At 34.8% G+C, this 25,324-nt stretch overlaps 1 protein-coding gene across 1 annotated transcript in view; it reads left to right on the forward strand.

Annotated features, from left to right (window-relative positions):
* Positions 1–25,324, forward strand: part of ZFC3H1 (zinc finger C3H1-type containing) — a 56,725-nt gene that overhangs the window by 17,313 nt on the left and 14,088 nt on the right. The window contains exons 4-23 of the mRNA XM_041755107.1: positions 1,053–1,251; positions 1,491–1,714; positions 3,680–3,803; positions 5,618–5,715; positions 7,185–7,394; positions 7,583–7,747; positions 8,852–8,989; positions 9,832–9,953; positions 10,488–10,637; positions 13,308–13,482; positions 13,734–13,865; positions 14,222–14,764; positions 14,850–14,959; positions 15,952–16,083; positions 16,190–16,311; positions 17,278–17,379; positions 17,708–17,827; positions 19,009–19,192; positions 20,957–21,143; positions 25,061–25,249. Coding sequence (XP_041611041.1) covers positions 1,053–1,251; positions 1,491–1,714; positions 3,680–3,803; positions 5,618–5,715; positions 7,185–7,394; positions 7,583–7,747; positions 8,852–8,989; positions 9,832–9,953; positions 10,488–10,637; positions 13,308–13,482; positions 13,734–13,865; positions 14,222–14,764; positions 14,850–14,959; positions 15,952–16,083; positions 16,190–16,311; positions 17,278–17,379; positions 17,708–17,827; positions 19,009–19,192; positions 20,957–21,143; positions 25,061–25,249 — 3,426 coding nt within the window. The remainder of the gene's footprint in view (positions 1–1,052; positions 1,252–1,490; positions 1,715–3,679; positions 3,804–5,617; positions 5,716–7,184; positions 7,395–7,582; positions 7,748–8,851; positions 8,990–9,831; positions 9,954–10,487; positions 10,638–13,307; positions 13,483–13,733; positions 13,866–14,221; positions 14,765–14,849; positions 14,960–15,951; positions 16,084–16,189; positions 16,312–17,277; positions 17,380–17,707; positions 17,828–19,008; positions 19,193–20,956; positions 21,144–25,060; positions 25,250–25,324) is intronic.

The raw sequence follows: 25,324 nt of genomic DNA on the forward strand, positions 1-25,324 counted from the left end.
ATCCCTAAAGAAAAGTCTTGGGTGTTCAAAATATGTATCTTATATATTTATATATATATATAACTTATTTATAAAAAGGTTTTTATTTATTCATGGGAGACACAGAGAGAGGCAGAGACATAGGCAGAGGGAGAAGCAGGTTCCCTGCAGGGAGCCTGATGTGGGACTTGGTCCCAGGACCTTGGGATCACAACCCCAGCCAAAGGCAGACCCTCAACTGCTGAGCCACCCAAGTGCCCCTCAAAATATTTTAAATATTCAGGTAAGTATCTGTAGTTTTAGAACAAGTAATATTCAAATATAAGTAAATCTCATTTAAAGAATTATAAAATGTGTATTTTTTTTAAAGTTCACAAATTTCAGTCTTGACATTCAGTGTACCTGTTCTGTGTATTACTTGTAAGACTAGTAAATCACATGACTACAGAACTGCTTCATTCTTCATTCTTGACCTCTCCTGCTTCCATTTCTTCTTGGATTCACTGTCATCAGATTTTTATTTTCTGGGGCACCTGGCTGGGTCAGGCAGGTAAATGTCTGCCTTCAGCTCAGGTCATGATACCCAGGGTCCTGGGATCAAGCTCCATCTTGGATCCCCTGCTTAGCAGGAAGCCTGTTTCTCTCTCACTGCCTCCTATTTGTGCTCTTGCTCTCTTGCTCTCTCTCTCAAATAAATAAAATTTAAAAAAACAAAGAATTTTACTTTCTTATTTGGGAAACTCAGTTAAATGCTGATCTCTGACCCTTAATTTTCCTTTTTTGTATCATCCTTTTCCATCAGTTATACTCACCCCCTCTAACCCTTCAGCTTGCACACACACCCCTTCCACAGATTGATTTTCTGTCTGTATATAATAGAGACTGGATTAGGGTGTAGGGATGTGGTAAGTAGTTTAGGTTCCCTGCTTGACTTAAATTGCCTTTTAAATATTTGCTTTACAACTAATGCTAAATTCTGATCTTGGGAAAGGTTTGGGTTGGTGAAATGTTTAAGGTCAAATAATAGAACTAAACAATTGCAACTTTTTTTTTTTTTTTTTTTTTTTTTAAAGAAACTTGGTGAAGATGAAGAGGAACTGTCTGAACTACAACTTCGTCTTTTGGCTCTTCAGTCAGCCAGTAAAAAATGGCAACAAAAAGAACAGCAGGTGATGAAAGAAAGCAAAGAAAAGTTGACTAAAACGAAAAGTGTACAACAAAAAGTTAAAACCAGTACAAAAACACATTCGGCCAAAAAAGTTAGCACTACAGGTGATCATTTCTGTTAAATTATTGTAACTGACTTCATATATCAATATAGTTTTAAGACTTTAATTCAGAAAAGTTTGAGTTTAGGGAATTATAGGTCCCTGAATGGGGGACACAGTTCTATATAAACAGAACTTGGATGAGCAGCTATATAGTTAATGAAAATAAATTAAAAAGTTCTTGTTTTATCTAGAAAATTCTAACTCTAATAGATACTGATGTTTCTGTATTTTTATTTAAAGCTAAACAAGCATTAAGGAAGCAGCAAACAAAGGCATGGAAGAAGCTACAACAACAAAAAGAACAGGAAAGACAGAAAGAAGAGGATCAGCGGAAACAAGCTGAAGAAGAAGAGAGAAGGAAAAGAGAAGAAGAAATCAGAAAAATTCGAGATCTCTCAAATCAGGAAGAGCAGTACAATCGATTCATGAAATTGGTTGGTGGAAAGAGGAGATCAAGAAGTAAGGTAAAGATAAAATCAAAATATTATTCAAATTTAAGGGTCCTTATTGTCCTACTTCATAAATTCAGTCAGCTAAGAAAAAGTATAGAGTTCTTGTGTTTGATAGAACTTGTTATAACTTTGGGAGAGAAGGGAAGGTTGGTTATAATTTGAGAATGAGTTTCCTGTAGTTGTGGATATTAGAAATAGAAGAAATGAAAGCCAAAAATTATGGTTAGCAAAGTCTGCTTTTGATTTTTTTATCATTCTCTATTTAGAAGAAAGTAGGATTACTAACTTGTGAGGATTTATACTAAAAATGGCCATACCCTAAGCATATTATAGACAGAATTTCATTTAGTTTTTTTTTTTAAGCATTTGTTTAGTTTTACAGAATTGAAAGTGTATCATGACCAATTGGTATGGATTATTTTAAAGAATGTTGAATCCTAATAGCCTTGGTTCTGTGGCTACTTTAGTTACTGAGCATTTGTGAACCTTTACTAAGTAAAGTCATTGATAATGATTGTCATTTTTTATGGATGGTGTCAGGCAGTAAACTGGAGATTTAATATTAATTTAGTGGTATAGTTGAAATTATACTTGTGAATGAACTATTGAAGAAGACAGGGATGTTAAGTAAGAGCTCTTTAATTGTAGAGAGTCAAGAGTTAGGTTTGCTTAAGCAAGGAATTTATAAATATACTTTGAACTTCTAAAAAGTACCTTGATAGACTTTTTTTTTTTTTTTTTTAAGATTTTATTTATTTATTCATGAGAGAGGCAGAGAAAGGCAGAGACACAGACAGAGGGAGAAGTAGGCTCCCTGCGGGGAACCCAGTGCAGGACTCATCCAGGATCCCAGAATCATGCTCTGAGCCAAAGGCAGACACTCAACCACTGAGCCACCCAGGTGTCCCTTGATAGAATATTTTTTAAGAGAAAAGTACCATATTTGTTTTCACATAACTCTTTTGTCAATCTGGGTAGGTTTTGTTAGTTTTTAGTTATGAACTGTCTTTGTGAGTGAAACATTGTAAGAAATACAAAATGGAAACCACATAAGGGGATCCCTGAGTGGCTCAGTAGTTTAGCACCTGCCTTTGGCCCAGGGCGCAATCCTGGAGACCCGGGATCGAGTTGCACGGTGGGTTCCCGGCATGGAGCCTGCCTCTCCCTCTGCCTCTGTTTCTGCCTCTCTCTCTCTCTCTCTATGTCTATCATAAATAAGTAAAATCTTAAAAAAAAAAAAAAAGAAAGAAAGAAAAGAAAACCACATAAGCCCATTATTTAAGAGTTTCTAATTTTCAGCTGTCATCAGTGTGTTCATAACTAAGATGTTACTGGATTTTTTCAGAATGCTCTAAAATACAGTCCTTTTTTATTTTTTATTTTTTTTAAGATTTTTTATTTATTTATTCATAGAGACGCAGAGAGAGAGAGAGAGAGAGGCAGAGACACAGGCAGAGGGAGAAGCAGGCTCCATGCAGAGAGCCTGACGTGGGACTCGATCCCGGGTCTCCAGGATCACGCCCTGGGCTGCAGGGGGCGCTAAACTGCTGCGCCACCGGGGCTGCCCTAGTCCTTTTTTTAAAAAAAAAAGATTAAGAGAAAGAGAAAATGAGTGTGGGAGAGAGAGAGAATCTGATGCCGACTCTGCAGAGCACAGAGCCCAATGCAATGGCTCTCTCCCACAACCAGGATATCATGACCTAAGCCAAAACCAAGAGTTGGACACTCAACCAACTAAGCCACCCAGGTGCCCCTAAAATACAGTCTTTTGATGACCTAAAACTTGAATTTATTAATCTAGTTACTCATACAGGGAGAGTCCAGAAGTGTTCAAAAACTTCGTGTCATCTTATTTATAGAGGAATATGATTTTTGATACTGTTCTTTAGATCACTGTCATTTGTTTCATAATTTGTAGCCTAAGAATAGACTAAGACAGAAAATGCTTTGAAATTGAAAAAAATCTTATGTTCTTAGTCTTCAGATCCTGACCTAAGACGATCCCTAGATAAGCAACCTACTGATAGTGGAGGAGGTATTTATCAATATGATAACTATGAAGAAGTTGCTATGGATACAGATAGTGAAACCAATTCTCCAGGTATGAGCCAAAGCTTAAAACATTCTCATATTCACAAATTTTCATAAATGGAAAATGATCATAAAACCAACCAAAACCTTGAAAGAAATGTGTAATGAAAGTGACTTTTGCTGGTGAATTGTGTAACCATAAATGTTTAATGGTGTACTTTGAGAGCAAACCTCACGTTTGTTATATTAACCTTTTTTTTTCAGATTTTTCTTTCTAGATAGCATTTAAATAAAAAGACAGTATTTAAACTCTGCTAGTAACTATTTGATCTAAAAAATGAGGATTGTGGGAAAGATGAGAGCAGTGCTATTATTATTATTATTATTTATTTATTTTTTTTTAAAGATTTTATTTATTTATTCCTGAGAGACACAGTAAGAGGGAGAGAGGCAGAGACACAGGAGAGGAAGAAGCAGGCTCCATGCAGGGAGCCTGACATGGGACTTGATCCCAGGTCTCCAGGATCACGCCCTGGGCTGAAGGCGTTGCTAAACTGCTGAGCCACCCCGGCTTCCCTAGAGCAGCGCTTTTAAATAAAAATAACCACAGTAAACTTTTGATCTCTTAAGTTACCTTTATATCATAATTTCTGCTTTAGTCATAAAAATCTTTATTGTTTTTGGGCTTCCTTTCTCTTTCCAGTGATGTTACTTTGTAGGAATTTGGAGATGGTAAGTGGTATTACTAGTGGCTTAGGAGAGGCTAGTTAGAACTGATCAGGGAAGTACTTCTTTTAGATTGCATACTCTAAGATGTGACTATTCTTGAGGGCTGGAGACTTTAGTTGATATTCAGGGGTGATTCTGTGGGAGACATATTTTCTCACTAATTAAAACACACAAGATAGGCAGATAACTGAATGCAGTTGGCATTCTAGGAACTGGAATACTTACTTGAAAGATTGTGTGATCAGTGTACTTCTCCCTGTGGTCACATTGTCAAAACACATCAACACTGGAATCTTATTTGAGTGTGTGTAGATAGAGACAAAGAAAAATCTATATAATTTGGGTATGTTTAGATTTGGGTATGTAAAGATTTTATTTATTTATTCATGATAGTCACAGAGAGAGAGAGAGAGAGAGAGAGAGAGAGGCAGAGACACAGGCAGAGGGAGAAGCAGGCTCCATGCAGGGAGCCCGACGTGGGATTCGATCCCAGGTCTCCAGGATCGTGCCCTGGCCAAAGGCAGGCGCTAAACTGCTGCGCCACCCAGGGATCCCCATTTAACTTCTTAATACATTAAGAAGGTGGTTCTTTTCATTCCTACTCCTGTTTGCTGTCTATACAATTTAAATAGCTCATTTTTTCATTCCACACAAAGGGAAGAATGAAGTTACCAGATTACTTGTTTTTTGGTTAGGGTAGTTCAGTAGATTCAGGGGAATTTTTTATTTTGTTATTCCTTAAAAAATATGTTTGTAAAAAAGAAAAAGTATGTTTATCTTTCCTGCTCTATTGCCTGTTACCTGCTCTATTGTCTTTCCTGCACTGTTTCCTGTTTCCATTATTAGGTGAAAAGTGGAACAGAAGGAGAGAGAGTTTTAAGACACAAAACTAAACTTAACATGTTTTGTGAAATCAATGTGTCAACTTAGGTTGAAAGGCTGACTTTATGATAATAAGGGACAATACTGAATTGGTGGAAAGGTCTCATGGGGGTTAAAGATATTAATTTGCACATCTACTTAGATGTATTTATATTTCTTCAAGCATATCATAATCTTAGTTTATTCCTTTCAAAGTATATTTGTTAAAAAAAAAAAAACAAAAAACAAAGTATATTTGTTTGTAAACTCCTCTAACAAAAAATTGTTTTACAGCCCCTTCACCGGTGCAACCACCATTCTTCTCTGAATGTTCACTGGGGTATTTTTCTCCAGCACCATCTATTTCTCTGCCTCCACCACCTCAGGTTTCTGTAAGTGAGAATTGATGTGATTTTTAAGAAAATTATTCTGTTGTTTTGTGTCTTTTCTAATTTTTTTTTTGAAAAACTGACATGTAACTAAAAGCAGTTAATATTTGAAGAGATCTTAATTTAGAATTGTTCACCAGAATTAATAACTATGAAACCTACAGAATAAATAGTTAATTATGAATTGGCAGGCTGTCCATTTGGTAGTTTTTTTCCATAGCTAATTTTTAATCTCCTGTGTACTTTCTTTCAATACTTATTAGCATGTTTCCTTTTTTCCTTCTCAGCTAGTAGCTACTCCAAAAATTTATTCCAAAACAGAGTAAGATTATCTGCTGTTTGGGATTATCTTCTTTGGCAGTTGGGGTTTAAGTGCTTTAGGATACTTTTAGAAATAAACTCTCTCCTTTCTCCTCTTTTGATGAATACAGTTATTTTTAACTTGAAATTTCAGCAAAGGAAGAGCATTGTATATAGAAGTTAATTTCTTTTCCCCCACCTACCCTTCCTTTTAAAAGAACTGCCAGTCCCTCATTTAAAAAAAAAAAAAAAAAAAAAGGAAAAGAAAAAAGGAAGTAGGGGAATCCTTTTTTTTTTTTTTTTTGGAAGTAGGGGAATCCTAAAGAAAAGTTCTAAAGTTATTTCTAGATTGAAAGAACCTACAGATCAAGTTGGAGCTCTCTCAGTAGGTTAGCGGGAACTTTGCCATTTCACAGTTTTTGGGTGGACATCTGATGTCCTCTTAGGAAGCCTAAAGTCAGAGGGATTTTTTATTTTTTATTTTTTGGAGAGGGATATTTTAGAGCACAGAGTGAGAGAAAACTTTTTTCTTCTTCCTTTAAATGTTTCTTTTTGGGAAATGGAGAATGGATGAATTAAATGCCGAGAGAAATACTGGAAGGTCTTTGAAACAAAAATATATCCAAACTCAGAGATTTGTATAAGTTTAGTTTTCTTTATAAATAATTTCTAAGAAGCCACTGTGCAGGGATTTAAGAGATTTTTCTTGACACAGTTATTGAGATACTCGGTACTATTCTTAGAATCTCTTTGGTGCCTAATTTTTGTTTTTTACTTAAATAACCTGTGTTCTTGGTTTTCAGTATCTTCACTTGTTTTCAGGTAGTATCTAGAGGAAAGACCCCATAAAATTTGATTTCTGTCTTTTGGAATGCTGAATGAAAATAAAGGGAATGGAGAAGTGTATATAGTTAATTACCTGGAAGTTCACAAATTAAATGTTTCAAATATTGTTGATTTTTTTTACTCCAAAAATTACACGTTTTTCATGGTTGAATGTTGAATTTGGTTTAGTTTAAAGATGTATAGGACACTTTGTTCACTTATGCTTACAACTAAAGTAATAACCTAAAGTTTATCTGTTTAAATTTATTGTTGCTCCAGAGATAAATATTTGGAATTTGTAAAATTTTCATTGTAATTGTTATTTCTTCTCTTTTAAAAATAACTAGTCTATGCCACCTTTGAGCCAGCCTTATGTGGAAGGCTTGTGTGTTTCTCTTGAACCTCTACCTCCTCTACCACCTTTACCACCTCTCCCACCTGAAGATCCAGAACAGCCTCCAAAACCACCTTTTGCAGATGAAGAAGAGGAGGAAGAAATGCTGCTTCGAGAAGAGCTACTTAAATCTCTTGCAAATAAAAGAGCTTTTAAGCCAGAGGTAATTTAGGTGCTCGAACCTCTAGGTGGTGCTCTTGACTCTTGTTTTAGCTTTGCTTTTCTCTGGAATTCACTGGGCGTTTCAGTAAAGTAGTGATAAGTCTGAAACTGATTTACTCGAGATTTTTCAAGATGACAGAACTTTCTTTTTGTTTAAAAATATTTCATATTTCTCTTTTCCTTATTCAGGAAACATCCAGTAATAGTGACCCACCTTCACCTCCAGTTCTGAACAATTCACAGCCTGTGCCAAGAAGCAATCTATCAATAGTCAGTATTAATACAGTATCTCAGCCTAGGATACAGAATCCAAAGTTTCACAGAGGACCTCGTCTTCCACGAACTGTCATCTCGGTAAGAACAAGCAAAGTATTGAATCCTACTGTTAAATAGTTTATGAGAAATTTTTATGAAATTGTGCTGTCTTACTCCCTAACTCCTAGTTTATTTATATATGTACATATATTCACATATAAGTAAAAATTTATTGTTTTTTATTAATAGTGAAATGGGAGTGGCTTCTTCACTTGAAAACTAGTATAGTTCAGTGATAATTTGGGGGGGGGAAGCATTATTTTCATAATTTCCTCTGCCATTTTTTTTCACTTTATATTTTCTATATAAATTGGTCCATTTATATTTTTTTGTTCTAGAGTTGCTTTTAGCAAATTGTATGTGTATTTTTTTATTTCTCCCATCTTAATTTATGTTCTGCTCATATTTTTTACAGTTAATGACTGTACCATAATGACAGAATTCATTTATGATATTTACTGATGTCCATTAAAGAACTTGAAATGACAGTTTCTTTTTACCTTGTTTCCAATGGCTTTGAAATAAAATAACCGAAGTAAAGCCAAGTGGAAATCTTGCCTCTGTTAGGTAAACCAATTTTGGCCACTTACTCTATATAATCACAAAAGCCAAAAAGTTTTGTCAATAACTATGTAGAATTATTAATTTTTTGGTTGTAAAGAGTTATTAATTTAGGTGGCATTATGGTTCTTTATATAGAAAGTTGGAGAAAATGGGGCACTTGGATGGCTCAGTTGGTTAAAGCATCTGACTCTTGGTTTTGGCTCAGGGTCGTGGGATTGAGCCCCTGCTCCAGATTCTTTTTTCCCTCAGCCTCTGTCCCTCCCCATCTCCAAAATAAAGAAAAAAAGAAAGAAAGTTGGAGAAAATAAAACTTCATGAGACAGGTGATCATACTAGTATCTAGAAAGATATTTCCATATCTGAAAATAGAGAATATTTTTTGTGGCCGACAAATAACCAGTCTTGGTGAAATGGAACAAAGTTAGTTATGCAACATAACCATAAGAAACCATAGACTATCTACTTGGAATTCATTATTTTTAAGAATTGAAATTCAAGACTTATCCAAGGCCACTTTAGTTGGGGTAAAGTCAAGAAAAGAATACTTTGGTCATCAAAAGTAACATGTTATCTTTGCAGCTTCCAAAGCATAAATCAGTGGTTGTAACACTGAATGATTCAGATGACAGTGAGTCTGATGGAGAGGCTTCCAAGTCAACAAATAGTGTTTTTGGTGGATTGGAGTCTATGATTAAAGAAGCAAGAAGAACTGCTGAGGTAAGTGCAATAATGAAAGATGAAATGAAAGATGATGTCTTAGTAATCATTAAAGTTTTTATTTTCCTGAAAATTAGACCTTAGAGGTCTAGATTTCTAATATATTGAATTGTGGAAATAAAATAAGTATTTGTGTTATCTAGGATTTTATATAATGAAGAATGTATAAATTTAGTTAGATTTAACTATTAAAAACCCACTTAATTTTTTTTTAAATTGACTAATTGACTAATCCTTTTTTCAAAATAGCAAAACTTGAGTGGATAATTGTTTCTGTACTAAGGAAACTTACTGATTTGAAATTGTATCATATTACCAGAAGGAAACTTACTGATTTAAAATTGTATCGTATTACCAGAAGACTGTTTTTTTTGTTTTCTTTTTTTAAAGATTTTATTTATTTATATATGAGAGACACACAGAGAGAGGCAGAGACACAGGCAGAGGGAGAAGCAGGCTTCCTGCAGGGAACCTGACATGGGACTCCAGGATCAGGCCCTGGGCTCAAGGTGGTGCTAAACCGTTGAGCCACCTGGGCTGCCCAGAAGACAATTTTTATTAAATTTATAATCTAAGTACAACTTTTACCCTCATTCTTATTATTACATATGTTGGTTACTATGATTTAGTTCAATTATTTTAAAACTGTAGGGCTTACTAGGTCTTACAATTACGTTGTGGTTAGTAGAGTAGGCTGCATGGTTAAAAGAAGTAGGAAGTAATTATGAATTACTTCTCTATTTCTAAATATGTAAATGTACAGTGGGTTACAATGTAAAGTGCAAATCTTAGTGTGGGATTATTAAAAGCGGTTGATCTGGTGGACTTCAACTGTTTTCTAGCAAGCTTCAAAACCAAAAGTACCTCCAAAATCTGAAAAAGAAAATGATCCCATGCGGACACCTGAAGCTTTGCCTGAAGAAAAGAAGATTGAGTATAGATTGTTAAAGGAAGAAATTGCCAAGTAAGTGGCATTTCTTGTAATTAACTTTAAAAGTATGTGCTATTTCAGTACTTAGTCTTTACACAATTTTTTGTCATGAGTGATGCTGATTTTATCCAAGATAACTCACAGGTGATCATTTATAGACTTGAATACAGTGGCACACTGAGATATAAACAGCTTGGAAAAAGATGAAAGTTGTAATAAAGGAGAACTACTACTACTATGAACTTTTTTATACTTTCAATAATTTTGTCACTTTTACCTTAGTAAGGCTGAAAAAAATACTTAGTAGAATCAGCAGTATTCTTCTCTTTTTAAAGTGTAGTTGACACACAGTGTTGTACCAGTTTTAGGTGTACAACATAGTGATTTGACAACTCTATACCATGCAGACTTTTAGCTTTGAATGGCATCTTTGTCATGGGTATTGATCATCATCGTTATTAGCCAATTTGACTAATATTTTTATTTTATGAAATAGAATAGATGTTTAAGGATAAATAATTTTAGTTTATGCTTTGGTATATAACTCATCTACTTTTATTATCTTAGTCGAGAGAAACAGCGTTTGATTAAATCAGATCAGCTGAAGACAAGTTCGTCATCCCCAGCAAACTCTGATGTGGAAATTGATGGAATTGGCCGAATAGCGATGGTTACTAAGCAGGTTACAGATGCAGAAGCAAAACTTAAAAAACATAGGTGAGCCTCTTTATCTCATTAAATATTGGCATATTTTAAAATGTTTTATATTGGAATAATATATTTTTGTGGTGTATGTCAACAAGTATACTGGTAAAACTAATAAGCTGTCATTTTGTTGAATTACACATTTACATAAAGTAATAGTATTAATGTTTAGAAATACAAGATTTGAAAGATTTGTTTCCCTGCAGATATATACATGGCTTATTCATTGCTAAAAACATTTATGAAATTCCTTGTTTTGGATTTTTTTTAAAACTTTGATATCTTTTTGAAATACCTTCATTGGAACCATATGTTGTTAAAGGTGGGCTTGATTGTTGTAAATAGTCATTACCCAGTCTGTTGAGTAAGACACATAGTCAAATACGGCATTATTATAAATGTTATAAGTGTGTGAATATTAATTTATGATCCTAAACTTACATGTTTTGTGAAATCAATGTGTTGTTTGGTGCTTCAGAATTTTGAAAATGTATAACCTCACAGGATGAACATAATGAGTCATAGAATTCATTAGCATATTTAGGCAAGTTAAATTATTTTACTGAGGTTTAATGGACATATATTAGTTTCAGATGTATACCATAATGGTTTGGTATACGTGTATATTAGGAAATGGTCACTACAGTAAGTTTTGTGACATCTATCCCCATATATATGGTTACAAATTTTTTGGTGTGTGATGAGGACCATTAGCATATGTTTGATAGAAATGATTATATTCTATATGGCTATACATCTTTTTCATTCCATACACCTTGAAATCATTAGTTGATGAAGAACAAAATGGCTTTAGTTAACATCAGCATTTAATGAATTTTGTTCTGCTAGTCCTCCTGTAAGTTTACACATGTAACAGGGAGGTTCTATTCAAGAATGGTAAGACATTCCTTATTCCTTTTTTAATAACTAATTCATAAACTCCAAGCTTGATTGTAAAAATTGATCTTAGTGAGGAATTAACTCTTAATGTTAAAAATCATTAACAATGTGTAAATAATTTAATGGTTTTTAAAGGAAGCTTCAAAAGTTCACCCACCCATAGTTACTTAATGAAAGGAAAAAGGTAGAAATTTACAACCACCTTATCTTTTTTAAATCATGAAAAAACAATGTAACTTGGAGTATTTTGGTAAGGCACCATAGATCCTTCAAGGAGTTAATGACTGTAAATTTTTATAAGTAAACAAAAGTATGTTCTGTTCTCCATTTCTGAACAAGACATTGGAGATTAAGTATTCTGAACAAAATGAAATACATTTTAAAATAGTGTTTATAAATATCTTCAACTTTGAATATTTGTCTTCCTGCTAACTACCATATTTTATTACTTCTAAAGCATGCCATTATCTTATGCACTAAGAAAGAAAACCTGCTCCTGGCCAAACTGTGATATACAGTAATGCTTAAGACATTACTGATATTAGAGATCTGAAAAACGTGTTCCATAAATGAAATGCTGTGGTGACCATCGATCTCTTAAATTATGAATAAGAAATGGTATTTTGTATGTTTTAAAGGAGATTAAATTAAAATAAATTCATTTAGGTTATATATATATATATATATATATATATCTAATAAAAAGTGAAAAGGTTTTAAAAAATTCTTTTATCTTTCTATTCCCCATTCTATCACATATTCTCTGTATGATTGTTTCTAAATGTCAATTTTCGTAACTGTTGAAATATAGTATCTCCTGGGAAAGATACTTAATATTTTTAACTATAATATTCAGTAGTTGAGAAAATGAAAATTTGTATCCATACATTTATTTTTTGTCCTGTTTTTATTCTCAGTTCCAAACTTTACATCTGTATATTGTTTATAAATTCAGACTTCCTTTTCCTTGCTTTATGAGTTAGAGATTTGTAAGTGTACTTTTGATTATGCTTATTAGATGCTTATTTGTTTATGTATTAAGAGTATTATAAATGATGTTAAAGCAGTTTTTGTCTTAAGTCCTCATCTTTCAGGGGTTATATAGGGTCAGATTTCAGTCACATCTACTAGTAGTAGTTTTTTAACTGTAATTCACATTGTTCAGACCTATAGTTCCTTTCATAAAATGTAATAATATATTTGAGTACCTCTGTGATTAGTGAATATGAAAGTAATCATCCTTTTAATTATTTTTTTTTTTAAGATTTAGAATATTTTATTTTTTTTAAAAGATTTTATTTATTTATTCATGAGAGACACAGAGAGAGAGAGAGAGAGAGAGAGAGAGAGGCAGAGACACAGGCAGAGGGAGAAGCAGGCTCCATGCAGGGAGCCCGACGTGGGACTGGACCCGGGTCTCCAGGATCACACCCCAGGCCGAAGGCGGCGCTAAACCGCTGAGCCACCGGGGCTGCCCAGTCATCCTTTTAATTCTAATCTGTGTGTTATCAATATATATATATTTTAAGATTTATTTATTTGAGAGCGTGCATGCACTGCAGGTGGGAGGAGGAGAGGTAGAGAGTCTTAGGCAGACTCCCCACCTTGCACAGTTGGTTGTGGGGGCTCAGTTTTACCACCTCACAGCTTGAAATCAAGATTCGGATTCTTAACCCACTGCAGTATATTTTGTAAAATGAGCTACTGCTTTGTAAATATTTTATTCTGATGGTGTTAGTCCACTAGTTTAAAAACATATGAATTTTATTATTTCCCAATTAGGATTCTCTTGATGAAAGATGAATCTGTTTTAAAGAATCTCGTACAGCAAGAAGCTAAGAAGAAAGAATCCGTTCGAAATGCTGAAACAAAGATTACAAAACTTACAGAACAGCTTCAGGCAACAGAGAAAATTCTCAGTGTCAACAGAATGTTTTTAAAGAAGCTTCAGGAACAAGTAATGTTCTTTTTTAAATTAACCTATTGTAGTCTCATGTTTACTGCACATTTTTATGGGCCAAATTTTTTGTAAAACGAAACCATAAATCACAACCATCAAAATATAGAACCTTTGTATTGTTTTCCATTGTGACATGATACTGGAATGTTTTTATTTTCAGGTGAATACCCTAAAGCTGCTGTGTTAAAGAAGGTGTTTCCTCTCCTAAGGTTTACATTTATATTTCCAGAATTATCCTATATTTTCAGATTCACAAAGTTCAACAACGTGTTACCATTAAGAAAGCTTTGACTCTAAAGTATGGAGAAGAGCTTGCTCGGGCAAAGGCAGTGGCCAGTAAAGAAATAGGAAAACGTAAACTGGAACAAGATCGCCTTGGAGTAAGTTGTTTGTAGGAATATTTTCTTTTTGGAAAGGGGAAAGTTTTCATGATACTTTTGAGGGTAAGATATATATAAAATAACTTTTTATCTGCATATTCAGAAAGATTAAAGCTTTGTTTTTAAATGACATCCACATTTTGAAAGTCTTATAGTTATTGTTTTGACTCTTGTTTTTTGTTTTCCATAGATTATGCCAGATTAACTGGCATAACTTTTGAGTTTTTCATAACTCTCATCAGTGATTTAGTTTTATAATGTTGGCCTTATGTTGTAGGGATAACACATTTATCTTACCAAAAATTGTTTATGAAATCATAACCATGTAAAATATGTATATCACTTTCTTCCCCCAGCCAAACAAAATGATGAGACTGGACAATTCTCCAGTATCAAGTCCCAGAAAGCATTCAGCAGAACTGATTGCTATGGAAAAAAGACGATTACAAAAGCTAGAATATGAATATGCCCTGAAAATTCAGAAACTAAAAGAAGCGCGGGCCCTTAAAGCAAAGGAACAACAGAATATTGCTCCAGTTGTGGAAGAGGAACCTGAATTTTCTTTACCTCAACCGTCGCTTCACGATCTGACTCAAGATAAATTAAGTCTGGACACTGAAGAAAATGATGTTGATGATGAGATTTTGTCTGGTTCAAACAGGGAACGAAGAAGATCATTTTTAGAGTCTAATTCTTTTACTAAACCTAACCTTAAGCACACTGATACACCTAACAAAGAATGCATAAACAAACCTACTAAGAATACAGTGGAAAAACCAGAACTTTTTCTGGGGTTAAAAATTGGTGAATTACAGAAATTATATTCAAAAGCTGATAGCTTAAAACAGTTGATTTTAAAAACCACTACAGGCATTACAGAAAAGGCTTTACATGGTCAGGTAACTGAACATTTCATATGCTTCATAAAATCTAGGATTCATTTTAGCCTTATTTGGTTTATGTAATGGCTGTTTTCTTTTGTAGGAGATTTCTGTGGATGTGGATTTTGTGACAGCACAGAGTAAAACAACAGAAGTGAAGCCGTGTCCTTTTAGACCCTACCATAGTCCTCTTCTAGTTTTTAAGTCTTACAGGTATAAAAGAAACATTCAATGAGCTGGAATTTCAGGACTGCTCCTTGATCTTAATGACAGTATAATCTTGGATATTTTATGATAATGAAATAATGAAAAAAATAATTGTGTCATGGTGACTAAAAATGAACTTGGTCATTTAGGGAAAATAAAATAGCCTTATTGTCAGATTTGAACCATATCAGGAAGGTTTAGCTCATACTGGGTTTATTCTTACCAAGTTACTGGGAGAATTGTGGAGAATCTGGATTACTGTCTGTTAGGGATTTTAGGAAAAATAACTAGAATCAAATGAGAATTTTTAAATTTTAAAAAGAAGTTTACTGTTACTCTAAGGAATGCATTGGCCAGCTTTCATAAAATTTATTTAGACATTCTCAGATGATTAACTTTGTGGGGGTTGTCTCTTTAAAAAGACTTTCAGAAGTTGTGAGACTGTTAAGTGGGTAGGATTTAATTATCATAAAGCACCTATCAGGTGGTGTAGACTCTTTCCCTAGTTTTTTTGTTGCCTGGTAACATGTGCAAGGAATATGAATGTTATATACCATTTTATTATATGATAAGAAAACAGTACTTTTAAAGATTTTATTTGAGCATGAGGAGGTGCAGAGGGAGAGAATCTCAGACAGACTCCCCGCTGAGCACAGAGCCTGCTTCAGGGCTTGATCTCAGGACCCTAAGATCATGACCTGAGCCAAGATTAGAGTCGAACTCAACCAACTGAGCCACCCAGGCAGCCTGGAAAACACTACTTTTAAAATACAGGGCTTTTTGTTGTTCTGTGTTTTAGATTTTTTTGTGTTCTAGATATAAAAATAGTTGTCCCTACCAGTTGATACTGGTTTTTTTAGAGTTCATTTTGGCTCTAAGTTAGTAGATAATAGTAAGCTCAAAGTATAGAAATTTTAATTGAGAAAAATGAAAAATTTCTTCATTTTCTGGGGAATGTGTATGGAGTATAATGTACCCCCCTCCTTTTGTCTCCTTAGATTTAGTCCATACTATCGAACCAAGGAAAAACTTCCCTTAAGCTCAGTATCATACAGTAACATGATTGAACCGGATCAGTGTTTCTGCCGTTTTGATTTAACAGGAACATGTAATGATGATGATTGTCAGTGGTGAGTAGTTTTTATTTGTGAATATTTTATGATCTAAAAGGCAACCTTGGTTATTTGGCTTTGATATATACGTGATTATCTTTTCTGTGTTGTCATTTTATTTTAGGCAGCATACACAGGATTACACACTTAGCCGAAAGCAGCTGTTCCAGGACATTCTGTCGTATAATCTGTCTCTGATTGGTTGTTCAGAGACAAGCACTGATGAAGAAATTGCTGCTGCAGCAGGTATTTAAAGACCTCTTGTTCCCCCAAGTGAAAATTTGAATGAAGGCAATTAAAAAATGTTATGTTCAGTTGTTGATGTCTTTAGTTGCAGTAATTCACATTCATCTATAGCATTTTATCCAGATTTGCTCTCATATTGTAGTCATTAGCCATATCCTGCTATTCAAGTATAAATTAATTAAAATTTCTTCCTGAGTTGCAGTAGCCACATTTCAAGTGTTTGATAGCTACTTTTGAGCTCAATAGCTCATTGGTGATAAGTGCCTACCAATAGGATATTGCACACATTCCATCACTGCGGGAAGTGCTTTGGACAGAGCTTATCTATAGGTTCAATTTATTTAGAAGAATATCTTAACATATTTGTATAGCAATTTTATTAATGATTTTAAGACAGACCTCTGTTTTTATTTATTATTTTAAAAATAGAGGAGGATTAGAAATTAAGATGAATGTGGTTTCAAATTCTACAAAGAAATAAAAAGGGCTTTATACACTTTGATATTGTAGGAAGTGTAGATTAATGTCAAACATTGTGAATAAATACTATTAAGATTGTCTCCAGATTTATTGCTAAATATTAAACCTTACTGCAAGTGTTTTGGAAGTAAATGAATTGGTGATTATTAAACTTAGTGTTAACCACAATACTGGGTAATTATAAAGTCACTGAATCTATGTAATCATTCTCAGTTTGGGACTTTAATTTTTCACTTGTTTATAGTTTGTTTCAAGAAATACTTTGTTTTTGGAACCCAATTTGGGTGCGTGATGTAAGATTTGCCATAGTAGTTAAGGTAATGGAGGCCTTGCCTTCCAGGAGGCATATGTATTTTTGACTAGTAACGTATGCTTCCTTTTAATTTTTAAATTACTCTTCACTATATACTCTTTAATTAATCTTGTCTCTGTAATCCATGTTTTTAATACTTTTTGTAAGTGAGGATAACATTCCTCTAATTTCAGAAAAATATGTTGAGAAACTTTTTGGAATAAATAAAGATCGAATGTCAATGGACCAGATGGCTGTTCTCCTTGTTAGCAATATCAATGAAAGTAAAGGCCATAGTGAGTATCTCTCTCTCTCTCTCTCTGTCTCTCTCTCTCTCACACAAACACACACATACACACACAAGGACCTTGTAGTTTATGAGAGCAAATTTTTCTGAAATATATATGGATGGCATTATGTTCTCTAAAATACATATGTATATGTATATATGTATGTAACATGCTTATAGGGTAGAACAAACATCTTTTTCTAGGGTAGAAAATACATATGTATGTCATTTCTGACTAACAATAATTTTAGCTCTTTCTGAATACTGTTTGAGTAGCCTTTAAAACTATAAAAAACAAGTTATATCAACTAATAATCTTCTCCTGTCTACTTTAGCACCACCATTTACAACCTACAAAGATAAAAGAAAGTGGAAGCCAAAATTTTGGAGGAAACCTATTTCAGAGAATAGCTTCAGTAGTGATGAGGAACAGTCTACAGGACCAATTAAGTATGGTAAGAAGTAATTTAAGACCCTGAATCATTAAATTCTGATGTTTCCATCTTTTTCTAACACTTTACTTATGTTTGGTGTATCTAGTAGCTTGGCTTTTTGTTTCTTCTATTTTTTTTTTGGATTATTTATTTATTCATGAGACATACACAGAGAGAGGCAGAGACACAGGCAGAGGGAGAAGCAGGGAGCCCGATATGGGACTTGATCCTAGGACCCCAGGTCATGCCCTGAGCCGAAGGCAGATGCTCAACCACTGAGCCACCCAGGCATCCCTTTTCTATTTTTTTTTTTTTAGAACAGTGATGCCATTTAGCATTTAATACAGTTCTTCATTGTGTGGGATTGCCTACTGCCTGGTCTGTGTCCTTGTGGGCAGGTGTAGTACTTTGTTTAGTTTTCAAGCCTGTGCTTTCTTACATGCAGTAGGCTCACACAAAGAATAAATAAATGAATGAAAAAAGCAAATATGAAGAAGTGCTATATTGTCAAGCACATACTAAGTTTGCATTCTTATTAAAGTTTACATAATTTGTTTACTATTTGTGGATTAGCAGATATCTAATAGGTACATGCTCTCATGTGCTTATTTACGCTAATGTACTTTTTTCTAAATGTAGGATAAATTATCTTCATAAATAATAACTTTTTTTTTTTTTTTTTTTTTTTTACTATTTAGTGAATGTGAATTATCAAGTTATGCCACTTACCTTTAAAGTAGAGACCATACTTCTGGTTTGCCCAGCAGAATCCTAGTTTATACCTGTTATCCTGGTGTAGTTTTTAATAACACCCCTTTCACTTTTAGAAGTGTTCTGGTTTGTAAAATTTTTTTTTTAAAGATTTTATTTATTTATTTATTCATGATAGACCTAGAGGGGCAGAGACACAGGCAGAGAGAGAAGCAGGCTCCATGCCAGGAGCCTGATGCGGGACTTGATCCCGGGACTCCAGGATCACGTCCTGGGTCAAAGGCAGGCGCTAAACTGCTGAGCCACCCAGGGATCCCCGAGCCACCCACGGATCCCCCTGGTTTGTAAATTATATGACATTCTACCTTAAAGTGAGCTACTGCATATATTTTGAATCTTTAGATTTTTAGACTATTTTAAAGATGAGGCCAATTGTTTTCTTGGTCTGTGGATAAGAGAAAGTGTAAAGCTAATGATACTTTTCCTTCCAGCCTTCCAGCCAGAGAAACGGATAAATGTTCCGGCTTTAGATACAGTTGTCACCCCAGATGACGTCAGATACTTTACAAATGAAACTGATGACATCGCTAATTTAGAAGCAAGTGTGCTTGAAAATCCTTCTCATGTACAACTTTGGCTCAAGCTTGCATATAAGTACTTGAATCAGAATGATGGGTAGGTCCACTTCTAATCTTTGTGTCAACTGTTGCACATTTATATTTTTGTGTTTGAAGTTTATTTCATCTATGGTAATCATATTTCCATCATGGTATCAATGAAGTCTTGTTTTTGACAAAGCCAAAAGCACTCTCGTTTAAAAGCTATGAGAGAAAAAAAAATAAATTAAAAGCCATTAGAAAAACTTTAAGATAAGATCTTGAGTTCTGTTCATGGCTCAGTGTAGGTAATAAATTAGCCCCAGTTTTTAACTCTAGTAGGTAGGCTCTTTTTTCAGAGTAGGATTAGTTAATACAGTAAATTCTGAGTGGTATAAGGATTGATTGTTTTTAAGGCATGTGGTGATAGGAACCTTTTTTTTTTTTTTTTTTTTTTTAAGATTTATTTGTTCTTAGAGGTAGAGGGGGAAATTGTGAATGTACGAGTACACCCAGGAGAGGAGCAGAGAGAGAAAGAGTCCCAAGCAGACCCTGCACTGAGCACAGAGCGCCATGCAGGACTTGTTTTCACAACCCCAAGATCATGACCTCAGCTAAAGCTGAGTCAGCTGTGCAACCAACTTCGCCACCCAGGCACCCCCAGTAGTGATAGTCTTAAAATTATGTTGGTACAATAGAACAAGTTACATTTTATGTTAATTTTTATTTAGAGATTTAAAGCTTCTGTAGGAACACCTAAATTCTGATGAATTGACATTTTTTCTATGGGTGGTGTTATGTGTCTTCGTATAAGGTAAATAAGTCATTTTCTCACTAACCTATTGTATTTTCTAATTCCTACTTTTTGATAGTATTAGCAGGAATGGTCTTTTATTATTTAATTTTAAATCATTATAATTTAATTTTTTGGGATCCCTGGGTGGCGCAGTGGTTTGGCGCCTGCCTTTGGCCCAGGGCGCGATCCTGGAGACCTGGGATCGAATCCCACATCGGGCTCCCGGTGCATGGAGCCTGCTTCTCCCTCCGCCTGTGTCTCTGCCTCTCTCTCTCTCTCTCTGTGACTATCATAAATAAATAAATAAAAAATTTAAAAAAAAAAAACCTGAGATTTCCAATCTCTTAAAAAAAAAAAATTTAATTTTTTCAAAAAGCTATTCTGAATGTCTGTCTAACAACTTGACATAAAAGCTTTTTCAGTAAGGCAGCATTAGAGTGCTAATATATCACACATACCTGAATACGGTGCTTATTTAACTTAACTTGCCTTGTGTGTCATCTCCATGTTAATGGGATAAGTTAGTGTTTTCTTTTCTGACTCATTTACTGAGTGAAGGCCAAAAGAACTGTACATTATTTTATGAATAGAATCATGAGAGACAGTTATCTTCTTCAAGAGATAGCAAGCCTTTGACCTTTGAAAAGAACTGTTACATTGAAAGCTTTGATATTTTGTGCTGACAGTAGCTGGCCTTGAGGGGGAATTGTTTTCCCATTCCCAGAAGACTAACTCATAAAAGGTATTGCTGAATATGGACATAAAGTACATTTGAAGTTGATAATGTAGGGGTTTTATAACATTGTATTTTTATCTGGTAAATGCTCCCTGAATATCAACTTAAAAAGGAATCGTTAGGTCTGTGGGAAATTAGGACCTTTTTTGGACTGGTGTGATTTAAAATCGTAATCTAACTCTCTTAGGTGATTCTAACTTCTCAGTAGGTTCCTGGAACTTTAAAATGGACTCATTAGATGAGCCTGATTTAAGAGTATTTTGAAGCATTTAAAAAAAAAAACAAACTTCTTGTTTCTTTTAAACACGTAGGCTATGTTCAGAGTCCTTGGATTCTGCTTTAAATGTTCTGGCTCGAGCTTTGGAAAACAATAAAGACAATCCAGAAATTTGGTGCCATTACCTCAGATTGTTCTCCAAAAGAGGAACCAAGGAAGAAGTACAGGAAATGTGTGAAACAGCTGTTGAATATGCTCCTGATTATCAGAGTTTTTGGACTGTGAGTAGAAAGATAATAGTTCTTTGTGTGTGTCTGTATGTGTGTATCTGTGTGTTTATAATTCTTTGGATCATCTTAAAAATTGATATGTAGCTTAATAAAGTCATATGCTTTATCTGCATGTAGATACCATAACTTTTCATTGTCCCATAACCTCAGAACCACTCTTGGGTCAGGTTTAAATTTAGAATAAACAAGAGGAAAATATTTAGTGAAGAAGTAAATTTTCTTGTTTACTAAATCGGTAAGGAAAAAATATACACTTTTTTTTCTTAATATTTTGTTTATTTATTCATGAGAAAAATAGAGAGACAGGCAGAGGGAGAAACAGGCTTCATGTAGGGAGCCTGATGTGGGACTCCATCCTGGGTCTCCAGGATCATGCCCTGGGCTGAAGGCGGCGCTAAACCGCTGAGCCACCTGGGCTGCCCAAAATACACACATTTTAAAACATTTACACTTAGCTATTCATAGGCAGTTTTACTTTAGGCAAAAGTTATGTGGAAGTTTTTTTTTTTTTTTTTTTTTTGCAAAGCACCTGAAAAACAATTTTAAAAAATTTCTTCTATTTATGTAACATTTTCATGAATGCCAAGGGACATTTTGATATTTGTATTATCTGTCCTCATTACTTACGAAAATAATCTTAATCTATAATTCATGGTAATATTGAACTTTGCCAAGATACAAAGGTTTAGTGAGAAAATGGTTTCTTTATTTTCTGAGTCAATGAGATGTTTCCTACCCATGCTTAAAATTATAATGAATCCACTTGTAAAATATTCATTAATATCTGAACTTTTGCCAGCTGGATTCAGCAGTCATAAGATTTTGCAGTCTGTTACTGTCAGATCTGTCACTTACTTGCTAACTGAAATTCAGAACAGATCCATCTGGATGACATGCTATTCCTTACTGAATGAACTTGGCCACTCTTACTCCTAACTCAGGTACTGAAGTGAAAGATGCTTGATTTTTGACCTGGAGTCTTGTGCCAAAGTTAATGCTACTGATCATCATAAGATTTTTATAGGGTGTGATATTTTTCCTTAGAGTTATTTGGTCTTTAAAGGGCCTCTTAATTTCTTTTTAATTATTTCACCACATATGTATGATAATGAATGCTGTTCTCAAAATTTGTATATAGTCATAAACCTTTAGCAAATTGTACGTGACCAAAGACCTGAACTTTTGTAATCTTTTTTTTAATAATAAATTTATTTTTTATTCGTGTTCAATTTGCCAACATACAGAATAACACCCAGTGCTCATCCCGTCAAGTGCCCCCCTCAGTGCCCGTCACCCCTTCCCCCCCACCCCGCCCTCCTCCCCTTCCATCACCCCTAGTTCGTTTCCCAGAGTTAGGAGTCTTTATGTTCTGTCTCCCTTTCTGACATTTCCCACACATTTCTTCTTTTCCCTTATATTCCCTTTCACTATTATTTATATTCCCCAAATGAATGAGAACATACAATGTTTGTCCTTCTCCGATTGACTTACTTCACTCAGCATAATACTCTCCAGTTCCATCCACGTTGAAGCAAATGGTGGGTATTTGTCATTTCTAATGGCTGAGTAATATTCCATTGTATACATAAACCACATCTTCTTTATCCATTCATCTTTCGATGGACACCGAAGCTCCTTCCACAGTGTGGCTACTGTGGACATTGCTGCTATAAACATCGGGTTGCAGGTGTCCCGGCGTTTCATTGCATCTGAATCTTTGGGGTAAATCTCCCACAATGCAATTGCTGGGTCGTAGGGCAGGTCTATTTTTAACTCTTTGAGGAACCTCCACACAGTTTTCCAGAGTGGCTGCACCAGTTCACATTCCCACCAACAGTGTAAGAGGGTTCCCTTTTCTCCGCATCCTCTCCAACATTTGTTGTTTCCTGCCTTGTTAATGTTCCCCATTCTCACTGGTGTGAGGTGATATCTCATTGTGGTTTTGATTTGTATTTCCCTGATGGCAAGTGATGTGGAGCATTTTCTCATGTGCATGTTGGCCATGTCTATGTCTTCCTCTGTGAGATTTCTCTTCATGTCTTTTGCCCATTTCATGATTGGATGGTTTGTTTCTTTGGTGTTGAGTTTAATAAGTTCTTTATAGATCTTGGAAACTAGCCCTTTATCTGATACATCATTTGCAAATATCTTCTCCCATTCTGTAGGTTGTCTTTTAGTTTTGTTGACTGTATCCTTTGCTGTGCAGAAGCTTCTTATCTTGATGAAGTCCCAATAGTTCATTTTTGCTTTTGTTTCTTTTGCCTTTGTGGATGTATCTTGCAAGAAGTTACTGTGGCTGAGTTCAAAAAGGGTGTTGCCCGTGTTCTCCTCTAGGATTTTGATGGACTCTTGTCTCACATTTAGATCTCTCATCCATTTTGAGTTTATCTTTGTGTATGGTGCAAGAGAGTGGTCTAGTTTCATTCTTCTGCATTTGGATGTCCAATTTTCCCAGCACCATTTATTGAAGAGACTATCTTTCTTCCAGTGAATAGTCTTTCCTCCTTTATCGAATATTAGTTGACCATAAAGTTCAGGGTCCACTTCTGGGTTCTCTATTCTGTTCCATTGATCTATGTGTCTGTTTTTGTGCCAGTACCACACTGTCTTGATGACCACAGCTTTGTAGTCCAACCTGAAATCTGGCATTGTGATGCCCCCAGATATGGTTTTCTTTTTTAAAATTCCCCTGGCTATTTGGGGTCTTTTCTGATTCCACACAAATCTTAAAATAATTTGTTCTAACTCTCTGAAGAAAGTCCATGGTATTTTGATAGGGATTGCATTAAACGTGTAAATTGCCCTGGGTAACATTGACATTTTCACAATATTAATTCTGCCAATCCATGAGCATGGAATATTTTTCCCTCTCTTTGTGTCTTCCTCAAGTTCTTTCAGAAGTGTTCTATAGTTTTTAGGGTATAGATCCTTTACCTCTTTGGTTAGGTTTATTTCTAGGTATCTTATGCTTTTGGGTGCAATTGTAAATGGGATTGACTCCTTAATTTCCCTTTCTTCAGTCTCATTGTTAGTGTATAGAAATGCCAGTGATTTCTGGGCATTGATTTTGTATCCTGCCACGCTGCCAACTTGCTGTATGAGTTCTAGTAATCTTGGGGTGGAGGCTTTTGGGTTTTCTATGTAGAGTGTCATGTCATCTGTGAAGAGGGAGAGTTTGACTTCTTCTTTGCCAATTTGAATGCCTTTAATGTCTTTTTGTTGTCTGATTGCTGAGGCTAGGACTTCCAGTACTATGTTGAATAGGAGTGGTGAGAGTGGACATCCCTGTCTTGTTCCTGATCTTAGGGGAAAGGCTCCCAGTGCTTCCCCACTGAGAATGGTATTTGCTGTGGGCTTTTCGTAGACGGCTTTTAAGATGTCGAAGAATGTTCCCTCTATCCCTACACTCTGAAGAGTTTTGATCAGGAATGGATGCTGTATTTTGTCAAATGCTTGAACTTTTGTAATCTATCATGGTCTTACTGCCATTTATTTGTTGATTCAAGGAGAGGAGAGATGAAGTTAATTCAGTGGTGATTCTAAGAGTACATCTGTATTGTTTAGTTTTCATTTGATTCCACTTTGCAACTTGTAGAAAGGGAAATCTAGATTATAATACTGGAAGTTGGTGGTGGGGGGGGGCTGTTCTGTTTTTTTCTTGTTTTATTTTAAGTGAGCTCTGTACCCAACGTGGGGTTTGAACTCAGGATCTCAAGATGAGGAGTTGCAAGGTCTACTGACTGAGCCAGACAGATGCCCCAGGAAGATGGGTTTATATATATTTATAATTAATCCATTTTGCAGAAATTGAAGATTTAATATAACATCTTATGAAATGTAGAAAATCTGTAGCTTTACAGTTTTGTTTTGTTTTACAAAATATAATTATATGAAACCTCTTTGGGTAGTTTCTGCACCTAGAAAGCACATTTGAAGAAAAGGATTATGTATGTGAAAGGATGGTGGAGTTCCTCATGGGAGCAGCCAAGCAGGAAGCATCAGATGTTCTGTCCTTTCAGCTCTTAGAGGCTCTCTTGTTTAGAGTTCAGCTGCACATATTTACTGGAAGATGCCAGAGTGCACTTGCAGTTTTACAGGTAAACATTTATTACAGCTTTTAGTTATACTTTATAGAGAATTTTTAAAGGTCTAAAACATTATAGGTTAGCATT

This window comes from Vulpes lagopus, chromosome 5 (assembly GCF_018345385.1).
Source record: "Vulpes lagopus strain Blue_001 chromosome 5, ASM1834538v1, whole genome shotgun sequence".
Classification (NCBI taxonomy): domain Eukaryota; kingdom Metazoa; phylum Chordata; class Mammalia; order Carnivora; family Canidae; genus Vulpes; species Vulpes lagopus.